At 53.2% G+C, this 15,124-nt stretch overlaps 1 protein-coding gene across 4 annotated transcripts in view; it reads left to right on the top strand.

Moving 5' to 3' along the window:
* The first annotated feature begins 7,615 nt into the window (after nt 1-7,615).
* GATA3 (GATA binding protein 3) overlaps nt 7,616-15,124 on the top strand; it is a 146,288-nt gene continuing 138,779 nt past the window's right edge. For 2 of the 4 annotated variants that reach the window (XM_049882002.1, XM_049882004.1), the window contains exons 1-3: nt 7,616-7,844; nt 8,307-8,942; nt 11,365-11,901. In XM_049882002.1, the coding sequence (XP_049737959.1) occupies nt 8,702-8,942; nt 11,365-11,901 (778 nt within the window). In that variant the 5' untranslated portion in view covers nt 7,616-7,844; nt 8,307-8,701. The remainder of the gene's footprint in view (nt 7,845-8,306; nt 8,943-11,364; nt 11,902-15,124) is intronic. The other 2 variants (XM_049882001.1, XM_049882000.1) reach the window with 1 other exon arrangement.

Here is a 15,124-nt window from a genome sequence, read left to right as displayed (position 1 = left end):
AGGCAGAGAGCCTGGAGAGGGTAGGTACTGGGAACACCTCTTCTGAACTTGAAGGCAATTTGTGCCCCTGAACTGTGGGAGGTAGTAGGGAATTAGGAATCTTGCTAAGGTGGGGGGGGGGCAGAGTCGGAAAACACCCCCCTTTTCCAGCACTGGGTTATTCTAACCATTTCTGGGTTGCATTGAGGTGTTGTCTGGAGCCATTTCATGCATAAATGTGCATTCTTCTCTAGATATGTCTTTGTGTGATGACCAAATATTTTTGATCATCTCTTTTTCTTAACTGGTGGTTGGAGTAACCCAGCGAAGATTGACAACCCCATGGGAGCTGTTCAAGGAAGTCTCCAAACTGGAGTCTGAACCCCCTTGCTCCTGGCAGCTGGGCGTGTCAGGACTCGAGGTGGGGGGTGCGGGAGTTAGAAGGAACGTGAAAGAAACAATTTGTAGCAGGATGCTCAGCTGTCTCCTTTGGTGTCCCTTGCTCCAGGTCTGCAGGCGCTAGTAAAGAACGGGCAAATGTGTGTGGTTTTGTTTTGTTTTATATAACAAATTGCTTGGGGTCCAAGAGGTGGCAGACGGTAGAGAGCCTAGCCTGAGCGAGGGCCTCCCCGGGTAGAGACCACCGGCCGGTGGCGTGGAGTTCCCAGAAGAAGGAAAAGGCAGGGGGAGGTATATGCAGAATATCTTCCTCTTTACACCTTTGGCCCGTACAGATTTACAGACACACTTTCATGCAGACATTACCATGAGGTCTCCAGCATGTCCAAAGAAAGACAATTCTTGATTTTAAAAACTTGCCTCTAATGTTTCCTTGATCTGAACGAAATCACCCTCCCCATTTTTCCTGTCCTTGTGGTGAACACTCCCCCTTCCCTCGACGCCCACAGATGACAGTCCAGCAAGGATCACACCTCAGTTCCTTGCTAATCTAGAGCAGTAAACACACAATAGTCTCCGAGATAAAGCCCTCCTCCACTCCTCCAGTTGTAAGCCACTTTGAAGCGGCCAGAGGAGAGCTGAGTGAAGCTAGCGCTCCGGGGGGGCTGGGGCCTGCTAGGGGGCTGTGGAGATGGGTGTTGGTGAGTCGGTAGGCCGTAGTCCGGGAGCCCCGGGAGGCTAAGGGGAGTGGAGCAGGTGGCCAGCACTGGCCCAGCTGAACACCAAGTGCACCTTTCCTGGCTGAAAAATGCCAGGCGGTCCATCCGATTCAAATGGGTGAATCACCCGCACTGCTAACTTTCCTTGGAGAAGGTGGTCACTCTTTCTCTCCGATTCGGCCTGAAGGGTCCCCTTAAGAGGAGACCCGGGATCTAGAACCAGTGAGTTCTCTTCCCTGAGAGTCAGTGCCGCTGCTGGAAGCCAGAAAAGCTACCATTGGCACCGGAGGCACCACTCGGACCCGCTGGAGCACCCCCATCTCTTCCTCTTCTCTTTTGGTTTCCATCTGTCCCCAAGGCCAGGAGGGAGGGAGAGCTGGGAGGTGCACCCTTCCTCCCAGATGACTGGCATTCCTTTTAACTCACCCTCAAAGAGAAGTTCTTTCTCCCTTACCCAGCCCCGGGGTTTCCCCCATTGTTTCTCCCCCCTTCATAGTTAAACCTGAAAGCAGAAATCCCCTGTCTTCTCCCTCCCCCCTCCCCTTTCCGCTACACCCCTACCTACCCAATTTTTATCTTGCTATAATCAGGGTTTTTCTTCACGGGGAGAAGGGGTAGCTGTAGAGGGAGGGCCGGGATCCCTCAAAGCCGGAGGGCCGGGCCAGGGGGTGAGAAGTGGAGCGGGAGGGGGGTAATCTGCCAGCGCCTCTCCTCTCAGACTCTCCACTTCTTTCGCCGATCCTCCTGGCCCCAGCGGGTTTCCTCCTAAGTTTTAAACGGTGATAGATGAATAAGCAAAAAGAAGGGTAAATTAAACCACATACCACCCCCAAAGCGATGGCTCATTTCACAGAAGGTAGCCCCTAAGCCTGGGGCGGGTTGGAGTGGGGAGCTGAATGTGTACAACTCTTTTCGTCTGAATTCCTGTGGGTTTCCCCTTTGACTCTTCCACCTCCAACATCTTCTCGTTGCCAGTGTTTTGTGGTCCCCTTCTCTCTGCATTTCCCTAAATCCTCAGCTGTTGTGTCTTGTTCTAAAAGCACCAGCATTTGAGTCGGGTCCCCTCAGTGACCACTCCTGTTGCTCATCATATTTTGATTTCGCTCCACTACTCTGCATTTTAGCTCATGCGGGAACGAGAAAACGGCCCTGGGTGCGAACTACAGAGATACACGTATTTAACTTGCTTTGTCCCGCGCCGCGCTGGAGCCGGCTCCCGTGCGGTTCGCCCGCGCAGCCCGGGCCCTGCGGTGGCGCCTTGGGCCGTGTCCTCGGCGTAACCCTCTCGCCCGGCAGCCGGCGAGCTGTTTATACAGCTTTACCTGTGCTATTCTCGTATCCAGTAAAAATCTTTGCCCAGCCAAGGTAACCTAATCCGGGGGCTGAGGCGGAGGAGGGGGTAGGGAGGCTGGCTCTGGCGCAGAGGGAGGTGTGTACGCGCCAGAACCGGGTTTCTCCTTTTGCCCCTCCTCCTTGGATGTAGAGTGAAATTCGGACGCGGTTCGGGTGACCGAGGTGGGGAACCCGGAGCGAAGGAGGAAGGAAGCCGGTTTCGCGTCCCAGTCCTCCTGGTTTCTCTCTCAAACAGGCGCTGGGAACTCGCCGGCGGCCGCAGTCCCGGTACGCGCTGGCAGCAGCGGCGGCGGTCCTGGTGGCGCCCCGCAGGGCTAGCGAGACTCGGGAGGGACAGATTATCAATGCCTGGTGTAGCACAGCTCGCTCTTGCAACTTATGTCATTGCCTGGTATAGCACAGCTCGCTCTTGCAACTTGTGTCATTCGCCCCATTCGAACTCATCCAAACACGCACTCGCATACCTAAGGGGGGGAAAAAAGGGAAAAACAAGACAAAACAAAAAAGGGCAAGGAAAGGAGCCGGCACCTAACAAGACCTTACTTCACCCGCCAGCCTCGGCGGGTCTTCTCCGACCGCCCTCGCAGCGGCCGAGCACGAATCGAATTAAACGCCTCTCAGCAGTTATTGTCTCCCGCTAATTGCTCCAACAATGGCCACTATTAAAGTAGAGACACACAATTAAAGGTCTGGTCGCGCTCGGCTTGGCTCCCAGCGACAAACTGGACCCCGGCCGGGGACGTTCAGACCGCCCTGTAGCGAACCTGGCTTGTGCCGGGCGCCGGCGCCGGCCGCCGCACCTCTGGCCTCCACTTCCTCCCCAGACACACAGCAGCAGCGGACAGTTCACACCATTTTTATTGACCGAACGCAACACAGAAGATTGATCGAGCTAGAATGGAAAGGGGTTTCTCCTCCCCCAGCCCCAGCTCGCCAGGGTCTCGGTGCCGTCCTCCAATTTCTGGCCTTTGGTCTCCCTCCGCGCCCTCCCCGCCCCCAGCCCCACAGGTTCCCGGGTTCATTTCTGTCTTTAACAGCGCGGCTGGGTCCGCCCAGGCCGGCGCCGCGGCTCCGGGGGGAGGGACGCGGCGGCGCGGCCCGGCTCCGCTTCTTTCTCTAGCCTGCAAATATTTGCTGCCTCGCTGGAAATCCGACTATTTCTCGCGCGCTCGGCTTGCAAAGTCCTTAAGTAAACACGCTCAAATGACCGCCCCAGGCGGCCTGAGGCACGCTCACTCCCCCAGCGCGGGATTAGTAACTTTATGACTTCGACCCTGAGGCTCGACTTTTCTTGTTACCCTCTGCGGGCATCGCGCGGGCGCCCGGGGCCGCTTCTCCAGGCACCTCGGCCCCGCGGAGCTCGCCTTGACGCGCCGGTCCCCAGGCTCGGGTGGGTGGCTCTGGCCGCGTGGATCTCCTCTCTCCTGGTCTTGGGACCCAAGGGATGAGCACTGGGGGCCTGCACTTCTCCTTTGCGCCATGGGATCAGGTTTTTATGCGGGACTGGGTTCCCCACTTCCACCCGGGACAGGTCTCTGCGCCCCCGGGAGGGGGGGACCTATACATGGGTTGGTGTCTGTGTGCGTGTGTGTGGTCCCCTCTTACCGCAACCAGAGATAGAAAGTAAAACTTTATTCCTTACCCTTTCCCCAAGAGGGCACACATACCCCACTCAACTTGACGCCTAAAGCAGCAACCTCGAGGCCTGGGCTTTAAGATAGGCCAAACTGGCTGCCGTGGCCCCACAAGCAGCACCAAGACCAGTTTGTTCCGGGAGTGACGGCTACGCCGTCGCCTGCTGGTCTCCGGGATGTTTGCCCCCAGGGTTCCAGGCGACCAAGCGTTTGCCAGCCCCTTACCATGGTGAGAGGCCTCTCGCCCTACAGGAGCCCAGGGCTCTGTAGGGGCGGCGGCAGCATCCTCCTTGGTTTCATCCTCGTGTCCTCCACCGGAGCTCCGCCGACTGCTCCTGGGGAGGAGGGGAGACTCGCTAGAATAGGCCGGAGCCCTGTTGCCTGAGGAGAAGGGGTCGTCAGGTCTGCAGGAGGGCGCTGAGGCGTCTCCGCAGGAGGCCAGAATCAGCTTTGCCGGCAACGGGAAAGGGAGAGTGTGGACCACCTTTTCCCCCCTTCTCCCGGGCCTCGAGCTCCCTCCCCTCCCCCCGCCCACCCTCAGAGGAGGAAGCCCGGCTAGCATTTGCCAGCGAGGCGGGTCTGGCCGGCGCCTGGCCAGGCCCAGACCCCCGCAGCCCGGCTCTCCGCCTCAGGCCACTCGCCGCAGCGTCTCTTCGGTCTTGCTCCCTTCCCCCTTCTTTCCCTGTCGGTTCCGGGGCCGACCTCGGCCCTCCCTCCCGGGTATCCCCCTCCCCTCGTTTTCCCTCCCCCCCCTGCTCTGAGCTCCTGGCTCTGGGGCTGGGCCCGTGACGTCAAACCCAGTGTGGCGTCGGCGAGACTGGCCGGCGCGGGCCATCAAAAGAGCAACGTCCTCTTTCCCAATTACCCACTGTCAGTCCGGGAACAGGGGCGGATCGGCTGGGAATTAAATGTTAAATACCCCCTACAGGCTGGCTCCATTACACGGGGCATCCAGTCCTAGGCCCCCCACCCCTCTCTGCCAGCTCCAAACTACCCAGACCAAGAGGGGCCTTCAAGATCTTTTATTTTCCAAAAGGGGGGTGACTTCTCCATCCCTATGCAGCCGGACTCGGTGCTTGTGATTTAATTAAAACGAATACCACCCCCTCTCTAATACCAAGGATATCGAAGAGGCGCCTCTACCCCGGAGGGCCACTTTCTCACAAATGTTTTCTTTTGTCTTTTTAAATAGTTCTTAGTCTTAAAAGTTAACATTTTCAAGTCCTATCTTCTGCAGCTTTTCTCTCTCTAGGATGGCCCCCTATTTACCCTTTCCCTGGTTCCCAGGTCTTCTTACGGAGGACCAAATAGCCAGGCTTGGGATTTTCCGCTTGGCTGTAAACTAGGGTCAGGCTCGCCTATCTACGTCCTGGAATACCGCGCGAAGTATTTCTCATTTTTTCTCTCTGCTTCCATCCTTAATCTTAATCCCGGGACTCTTAGCAAAAATGTGCGTGCGTTCCTCCCTCCTTGTTGATGGAATGGTTTCCGGTGAATGTTAGACAGAAACTAAATAATTAAAAGGTTTGGAAAGCGCCGTGAGTAGGAGGAGATGCTCGAAGCTTGACTGGCCCTAGAGAAAAGAGGGAAAGGAAAATCGATGCTCCTTTCCTGGGCGACCCTAATAAACTGGGCTCAGGAGAAACAGGCGGGGCATTTAATTTAGGGATTTTCTTCCTGTTCTAAACCTAGAAATTCAACACTGATTTCCAACAAACATCAGATTTAAGAAGGTGGGACTCAAGAAAAGCTCCAAATCCAAAATCGGAAGGACCTACATTTCCCCTGCTTCATCCAAATAAACTGTACTAGTGTTTCTACAAGTATTGCTTTTTAAAATAAGCTATCCCACACACCCCGAATTACTTTTAGGGATGGTATCTTCCATTTCGACTTTTTGTTTTAGTAGGGAATTTTAGGAGACCCTTGTGGCCTAGTGGTTAAGTGCTACGGTTGCTAACCAAAGGGTCGGCAGTTCGAATCCGCCAGGCGCTCCTTGGAAACTCTATGGGGCAGTTCTACTCTGTCCTATAGGGTCGCTATGTGTCCGAGTCGACTCGAAAGCACTGGGTTTGGAGGGCATTTTATGGGGTAGAGGGGCGAAGAGGGAACAATGTCTTCAGTTTGATCTTTATATCTTTAAAAACAAATAACACCCCAAAGCAAGCTCTTTGCTCTGAGAATGCCGGCAGGAGAACCTGCATTCTCTCCTCGCACACATTTCCTTAGGGTGAGTAGCGGGGGAACTGGAGTCTCTTTCCCCCCCCGACCCCAGCACGCATGGATTTTCAGGGCCGGCAACTGCAGGAACCTCAACACCGCTAGGGGATGCAGTGACTCAAAGGACGGAAAGAGGCCAAGGAGGTTCGAACCCGCGGAGCCGGCCAATCGCGGCCCGGCCACAGCCTCCCTCGGTGATTGGCCCCTTTTCCTTGCCCCGCCCCGCCCCGCCCCGCCCCGCCCCGCCCCCCATCGCCTTACGGTCTCGGAGCTCCGCTCTCACAGCCCGGGGCGGCCGGACTCGGCAGTTTCTCCTGGAGACCGGCTGAGTCTGGGGGAAGGTCGCTGCTGAGTCGTGTCCGGGCGGCGGGGGGTCGGGTCAGTGGAGGGGCGGGGGGGAGCTAGTTTGCTTGGGTGGGGGAGAAGCGCTGAGAGCCGGAGGAAGACTCCGGGCGGGTGAAGGATCTGACAGGCAAAGTTCGGGAACTGGAGTAAAGACGAGAGTTACTTCCATTTACCCTGTACTTAGAGAACCGGTCAGTCTTTCTCTTCCTCCCTCCCTCCTTTTCATCCATCACTTGTCACTCAAATCAAAAGCAAACACCGATTACAAATATTAGATTTAGAGAGGACAGTTGCAACAGCTAAATCGTATTCATTTGAGAGGCTCGTTAAAAGCACAGAGCTGGGGAAAATGTTCACAACAAAAGTAATACGGACAGTAGGATCAAAGACAAACACCTTCGCCTGAGCCTTCAGTCTTTTAGGAAACCTGCACAAGAGGGAAGTCTCAAAGTACCTTGACATTAAACATTTTTTTTTCTCATCGGTTTTACGCGCACATATCCCCAAATAAATAAACCCTCCCAAATATCCTGGATTGAATAAAAGCATTTTTTTTCTTTTGCACATAAAAAAACCTTGGGGAGGGGGTAGGGGAAAGTCTGCCTGTAGAAATTAACTTTATGAATGGGGCAGACCGGTTTCTCCGGGACGAAATAATCTAACGAGCCCAAATGAATTGGCAGAAGCCGGAGCCACATTTAAAGGGCCAGAGCGCGAATTCCCTCTTGCCCGCCCCCTCAACCCCAAACCTCGGCGGGCCTCGCCCACCCTCTCCGCCTGCGGCCGCCCTCAGCGGCGCCCCTTTCCGGTCAGTGGAGGGGAGGGCGGAGGGGCGGGGGGCGGCGAAGTCCTGGAGCGGCTTTGGGTTGCAGTTTCCTTGTGCTGGGGATCCTGTCCCCTCCTCACCAGCGCCAGGCTCCTCCCCCCTCGGCGCGGATGACACTAGAACCTCCTTAAGTTGCGTCGCGCCACAGCTGTCTGCGAACACTGAGCTGCCTGGCGCCGTCTTGATACTTTCAGAAAGAATGCATTCCCTGTAAAAAAAAAAAAAAAAAAAAAAAACTGAGAAAGGGAGAGGGAGGAAAAGAGAGAGAGACCGAGACAGAGCGAGACAGAGCGAGCCACGCAATCTGACCGAGCAGTTTCTGCTCTCAGGTCATACGCCTTCTCCTTCTCTCTGCTCCTCGCTACCCAGGTTGGTACTGGCGACTTTTTTTTTTTTTTTTTAAGTCTGATTGTTTTACTGCACTTGGGAGGACTTACAAAAAATTTTAAATCGAACTCTCCTCTCTTGGAGGGTTTCTACCGGCTGGAAGGTCCTGGGACCTGTGCCCCTGGAGGGAGGGAAGGGGGGAGTTGTCCTCCAAGTTGAACTGCTCAGTCCTGGGTTCCAAAGGGCCAGGCTGCTTGAGATGTAGTTGAGAGTCCTTTCCCCTCTCGGGCTGTGTCCTCCTTTTCCGAGCTCCAGAGGAGGTGTGCGCGTGTGCGTGCGCGTGTGCGTGTCCCTCGGCGCCGCCCGGTGCGCGGGCGCCCGGCCTGCCGCGGGGGAGGCGCGCGCGCACCACGGCCCGGCTCGCGGGGAGGTGGTGTCACTTCATAAGCTCAGGTGCTAAGCACTTAGGAGCTCATCCAAGTCTCCCCTTTCTTTCCACTGCAGGTGACCTGAAGAGAAAGAAGCCCAGTCTCGGAGCCGCTGAGGACACACCGTGCAGAAAATTCAAATCGTCCTCACCTCGTTTTACAAATCGGTCCCCTTTTATTCTTCCGAATCTTTTTTTTCTTTGAATTTATTTTTTCTTCCCCTTCTTTGTAAACTGCCCTTAAAAGACTTAAAAAAAGAAAATCTCATTTTTTCACTTTACCTTCCTAACTTTCCCATTCCCCGCTTCCCCACTTCTCCACTGAAAACAAGTAATTCAAAGACTACCCCCCCCTCCGACGACAGTAGCACCTGCAAAGCCTCCGAGCACAGCGACCTCCCAGCCTGACCGCCCTACCTCTCCGCGCGCGGGTTCAGGGCCGGGCGAGAGGGCGCGAGTGCAGGCCGAGGCCATGGAGGTGACAGCGGACCAGCCGCGCTGGGTGAGCCACCACCACCCCGCAGTGCTCAACGGGCAGCACCCGGACACGCACCACCCGGGCCTCGGCCACTCCTACATGGACCCGGCTCAGTACCCTTTGCCCGAGGAGGTGGATGTACTTTTTAACATCGACGGCCAAGGCAACCACGTCCCGTCCTACTACGGAAACTCGGTGAGGGCCACTGTGCAGAGGTACCCTCCGACCCACCACGGTGAGTCCGCCTCTGGTGCGGGGACCCGCGCCGAGCCGTCCCCACCCTCTCGGGTCGGGAAGGCTGGGAGGGATCAAGGGGTGGAGAGACTAAGCGAAAGCCCCCAAGTGCTGTTACTGGCTCATTTAAAGCAACTGGGGCCCGGAAATGGGCGAGGAAGCCGTCTCGATTGTCGTGAGTGTATTTTTAAAAAAGAGTCGCAGCAGGCGCATTACCGCGGCTCAAGTCCCTTCGGCCAGAGGCTCACCTGGCGAGCGCAGAGCTGCAGCCCTTTCGCCCTCGCAGCCGCCGGCTCAGGGACCCCCAGGTCTCAGGCGCTGGGAACTAAGGCTCTGCCTCCGCCCGCTGAGACTCCCTGGGCCGGCCCGGCAGCCAGCGCTGGTCAAGCCCGGCCTGGAGATGGTTCTTCCAAGGGGCTACGCTCTCCCTGATTCCCGCACTTCTTTCTGGGGGGCTTCTGCCGGCGTTCCTGAGTTTGTTTCCTGGACAAATTTCTAGAAAAACCCGAGAGACGTTTTGATTCAAACCAGTGTCTTTTGACCTTTCCCCAAAGCTAGTGCATTTGGTTTTTAGGGAGGTCCCTACCTTTTGGCTTTGAAAAATGGGATTCTGGTTAAGGGGTTTTAGTGGAAAGTCAAACTGTCTAAAATTTGAAAGATTTGAGGTTTCCTAGATTCCCGGCTGCACAGAATTTTCCTGCGTCTTTGCTTTTAGGTTGTTGCCGGCTCCTTGCCACTCAGGCCTTACTCTCCTCCGGCCTACAACAGCCCCAGTAACCTCCCACGGAGGATTTAGGATTCATCAGGGATTCTTTTTAAGTAGGAGAGATTCCAGTTACCTTCCCCCCTCCCCCCCGTTCCACCTTGGGATGTTTAGGAGGGTTCTGAAATGTAAAAAATAAACCCAGCCCTATGAAGTTAGCAAAAAAGCCTTAACACTTTTCAGCTGTGAGTTTGTGCCTAAAGAAGAAATAGGACAGCTTTAGGAAGGAAAATGTGAGGCGTTCTCGGTCCAGCCAGACTGTGGGTCGGCCTACGTGCCCCTACTCAGAGTCCCCGGCACCGGTGACAGAACCCCTCCCGGCAGCAGGCGTCCTCCGCCTTGCTGTCACCAGGTTTTAAACAATCCTTTCTGCGGATGGGGCGCTCTTTGCCCTTACTCTGTGCAGATCAGCAGTTAAGTGGAAATGCGGTAGCTGCAGACTTAATATTATTTACTATACTACTTCCTGCATAATATGAATCTTGACCCTTCATGTTCAGAGAACTGTCCTTCCCCCTTAACTCCCCTCCCCTTCCTCCCTCTTAAGATTTTTAGTTTCAGTATTGTTCTTAATGGTTAAATAGAATGTCAGATGCTGATGCAGGTACTGGATTAGAAGATCAATAACATGCGGATTGCACTACTTGGAGTTTAAATTTATCTCAGAGTGTATGAGATATAGCTATCTTATATTTGTGTATTTTACATGAATGCTAAATGTACTCTCCTAAGAGTCATTGTTAGTTTAAAATATACACATAAACTGGAATTGTGTATCTCAGGGGCTCAGGTGAAAATTCACACATTGCACTCTTGGATTCATAGCTTTGAGGGCACATGGGACTTATTTTATTTTCTTCCCCAGTAGGATTTGGGAGGGTGAGAAAAGCAGAAAAAACTGCCATTTCAGGCTCCAGCCTGGGAAACTTTCTCCAACAGCCCGAACACTTAAAATTTCTTTGCAAATCTCATTTCAGGCCTTTTGGAAGCAGCCTTGGTGATTAAGAGTAAGCACTGAATTAGGTTTGCTTGGAAATAACCCTAAAATGTGCCCTCTCTTCTCTCCCAGGCACTCTCTTTCTGGGCCTCTCAGCATTTGGAGCTGGGCACTGCTGTAAGGCCTCTCTCAAGGGTCGATGCCTTATCCTAGTGTTAAGCAGTTGTTTGGGGCCCAAGCTCACTCCTTCAGTCTCATCATTCACAGCTGACTCTTATCTGGCTGGTTGGGATTAAGTATGGGATGGGGGACACTGGGCCATTGAAGGAGACCAATAAATCAAGTCAGATTCTAGAGAAGGGACCTCAGGGAATGTGATTTAAAAAGTGTATCTGGAGAGGCCAAATAAGCCAAGGGGCCCTTCTCCACACCTTCTCAGCACCTCTTGGGTGTCAGACACCGTCCTTTAATTCCTGTCTTTGATGGGACCACCTGTATGGTGAGAGGGCTGAACAGAGTCTCCCTTCTACCCCAAGGTGTGCTGGCCCTGAGACCACTTGGATTAAACAGAGTGGGCTTGAACCCTGGTCCCTGTCTGCGTTTGGGGATTTCATTAAGGCTGGGATGGGAGAGGGAGGATCCCCAGGTGTGTCTGAGGGCCTCACAGGGCTGCTTTCAAGCTGACTCTCTTTCTCTTGCTCTTTCTCCCGTTGCTTGATACAGGGAGCCAGGTATGCCGCCCTCCACTGCTGCACGGATCCCTGCCCTGGCTGGATGGTAGCAAAGCCCTGGGCAGCCACCACAGCGCTTCGCCCTGGAACCTCAGCCCGTTCTCCAAGACATCCATCCACCACGGCTCCCCGGGGCCCCTCTCAGTCTATCCCCCGGCCTCATCCTCCTCCCTGTCGGCGGGCCATTCCAGCCCGCACCTCTTCACCTTCCCGCCCACCCCGCCGAAGGACGTCTCCCCGGACCCGTCCTTGTCCACACCGGGCTCAGCCGGCTCTGCCCGGCAGGATGAGAAAGAGTGCATTAAGTACCAGGTGTCCCTGCCAGACAGCATGAAGCTCGAGTCATCGCACTCCCGTGGCAGCATGACTACTCTGGGAGGGGCTTCCTCCTCAGCCCACCACCCCATCACTACCTACCCACCCTACGTCCCCGAATACAGCTCCGGACTCTTCCCTCCCAGCAGCCTTCTGGGAGGCTCACCTACCGGGTTTGGATGCAAGTCGAGGCCCAAGGCGAGATCCAGCACAGGTAGGACCCTCTGTCCCCTGGGCAGGATCCTTTCGTGCCTGCCTCTTCCTTCTTAATTCAGGGCAGAGAAAAAAGAGAGCCAGCAGTCGGGCACCTCAGGGGAGCTAGCTGGTGTTCCCAACCCTTTTGAGATTTGATTTCTTCCCATTCTTCCAGCCAGGGAAGAATGAGGTGTGTCCTCTCTCATTCCTACCCTAGGAAGTGAGGGGAAATGGAATCTAATTTAAACCCCCCCAGTGAGCTGAGAAAGGAAAAGACAAACAAAAACAAAGTGTGGTACTCTCTCCTTCATGTTGCAGAACTTCTGGGTGCTGCCAGTAACCTTAGTCAGTTTCCAAGACCAAATGGAAGGCCGAGGGAATAAATCTTTAGTGTTTAATGCTAAAACGAAACCTCCTCAAACCTAAACAAACACAGGTCCCTCCTATGACCCCTCTGGCCTCTCTGTCAGTCTGGCTGTTCCTCTCTTGCTCGGCTCAAAGGGGGTCACGAAGTCAATAGCAGAGGGCAGGCTTTTATATAGACATGGATAAATAAAGTGTGTATATATACATATAGGGTTTTTGGTTATATACATATACATATATTTTGGGGGGTTGGGAGCGGGAACCTGGCAAAAGCACACACACATTTTTGTGTGTGTGTGTGGGAAAGGGGGCTGCCATTCTAACTTATAGGAGAAAGATGTGGGCTCTGCACTGGAGAAAACACAAGTGAGCTGAAGTCAAGTGTCCAATGGCCCAGTTACCTACAGTCTCCTCTAGTGCTTTCAGCACAGGCAGGGCAGGGAGGTGTCTAGGGCATACTCCTCAAAGGATCTCAAGCCAGAGGAGATAGAAAGGACTGAAAAAGATTCTTTAGGTGTGCGCCCCTGCTTCCTCTCTTTCAAGAAAGCAAATTCTGTCTGAAAGCACACCACATGCTTATTCTATTGGTGTAGTCACTTGCATTAAAAAAAAAAAAAAGAACTCCACACAAAATACTAGTTTAGCGAAGATCAGTTTGCTTAAAAATAAAATATTCTATCATCCATTTTGCTTCTAACGAAAATAGTGGAATCAGAGAGTCGGATTCTCTGAGAGAAGATTGAACTGTGTATTTTAGATATCATTTTGGTGACAATTATTGTGTCCCCTTAGGTTTGTCCATGTCAGGGTGGGCATCTCTGCTTTGGTCCACTCCAGCTCTCTTGCGTCTGCTCTTTAGCTATATAGACTCTATATAAAAAGAAATAGTGAAAATCAGTTGTCTTTCATGGTTGCGATGAGTCTTGAAACAGAGCTTCCAAAGCCACGGTTTAAAAAAACGTCAGAGGTAGGACTCTGGGAGCCCAGTGACCATGAGATCAGTTTTCAAGGTTTTTTCCAGGGTGACATTTACTCCGACTGCCTGAGCAGGACTGTCTCTATTTAGTTGATATGTTTTAGCTAATCCAATTATTTTCAGACTGCTGCACGCGACAGTTGCATTGTTTATCCCGCGCCAAGAACTTTAATAGAGTCCGGATGCGGTTAGGCTGACAGAAAAACTCAGACCTGCATGTTCAGTACATGAAAGTAGGCAGGAGGGAGGGAGGGAGAGATAGAGAGAGAGAGAGAGGTAGACTAGCTGTCGGAGTCAAAAAAGAAAGCAAGAGGAAGGGAGAGCGGGGCGGGAGGAAAGTGGCCCCCAGTGCCTGGTCAGGGACTGGGTTTGGGGGTGGAGGCGGTGGATTGGAGAGAATTGGGACACGACTTTACTCAGAGAAACAGGAATTAGATCAGGGATTGAGGGCTGAGTGTAAAGAGCAAACCTGTGCATTTTGAGGTGTAGTAATGGGCTTTTTAGAAAAGTTCTCTTTTCTGGTAGAGGTATAAGGTTGGGGGAAGATCGTGGTATCTGAGGCTGGTGTCGTGGTTTGTGTGGGGGGAGGGGACAGAGTGACTTTTCCAGAGGACTCTGGTTTCTTTACCCACATTTCCGTGTTTGAGTTCTCCTTCTCTCTTGTGCGTACCTCTGCCGTCAATTTATTCTTTTCCTGTCTCTCATCTCTTTCCTTAAGACTCTGAACATTGAGGGGAGAAAAAGAGCTATGGTTTTTCTAACCCAGAATTAGGTACACCTAAACACTTATTTTATTCTTTTTGGGGGGGCAGGGAGGGGGGAGGAGATGGCAAAGTAAATTCGGCTTTTTACTCCCTCCCTCTTATTCCTTTCCACAGTCACAAACACCAAGAGCAGCACACCTGGCCAGCCAGGGAGCTGGGATTTTTGGAAGTGTGGGAGTTCCAAGGGAAAGTTTCAAGAAACCTTCTGTGTCAAGAGGGTGGAAGTGGTGGGAATTCTCCAGGAGGAGATTCTCTTGGTTTTAGTGGTTGCTTTTTTTTTTTTTTTTTTTTAAACCTCTTCTTTGCAAAGGCATTTGCTGATGGAGGAGACAAGAGAGCGTGGTAGCATTTTGGAAAAACGGTTGAAGCTGTGGTTAGGGCACCTATTACATTTTTAAGGCCTGGGCTTTCAGTGCTGGGATATATCTTTGCAAACAAAAGACAAATTCTTTTTGCAAAGGGCCATTTCTTAACTCTCCACCTCCTTTTGACTGTGGTCATCTCACTCTACCTTCCTCTTAACAGTCTCCTCCTGCCCTCCCTCCTACCCACTTTTGTCCAGCCCAGTTTCAAGGTTTCAGTAAAAGGCCAAACCGAGAGGTGAAAGGGGTGTTTGAAAATGGCTGTTGAATGTCAAGAGGCCTCACAGCTCTGTGGTTCTTCTCACCTAAGAGAGAAGTGTCTGCCTGAACAGCTCACGCCAGGCAGTGAGCAAGGAGAGAGAAAGAAAGCAGGAGTCAGGGCCTCCATTAGGAAAATTGGTTATTTGCTGAAGTCACAGACTGGAGGCAACAAGGAGGAAAAAAAAAAAAAAAACCAACACCCAATACAAGGTAATCGTCATGAACTTGCGGAGTGAATCAAGACAGAAAATTGCTCCAGTGTGCAGAACCTTGTGAAGAGGTAACCATTGCTAGCTTTCAAGGTCCCTCTGAAAAGGAAGCAGTCATCCTCCCCACCACCTGACAAAGGAGAGGAAATCAGACTAATCACGTCAGGCTGGGAGATCCCCCCAGCGCCTGGGGTACCTAGGAGCAGGGTGTGCTCAGCAGCCCCCCACCCTCCTCACCACAGCAGCAACCCAGGCCTGAGCTGTGCTGCTGCGGCTGCTGCTGGAGGAGGAAACGAGGAGCCAG

Source organism: Elephas maximus, chromosome 4, assembly GCF_024166365.1.
Source record: "Elephas maximus indicus isolate mEleMax1 chromosome 4, mEleMax1 primary haplotype, whole genome shotgun sequence".
Classification (NCBI taxonomy): domain Eukaryota; kingdom Metazoa; phylum Chordata; class Mammalia; order Proboscidea; family Elephantidae; genus Elephas; species Elephas maximus.
The sequence above is the reverse complement of the archived record's forward strand: the minus strand, read 5'-3'. Positions and strand labels throughout refer to the sequence as shown.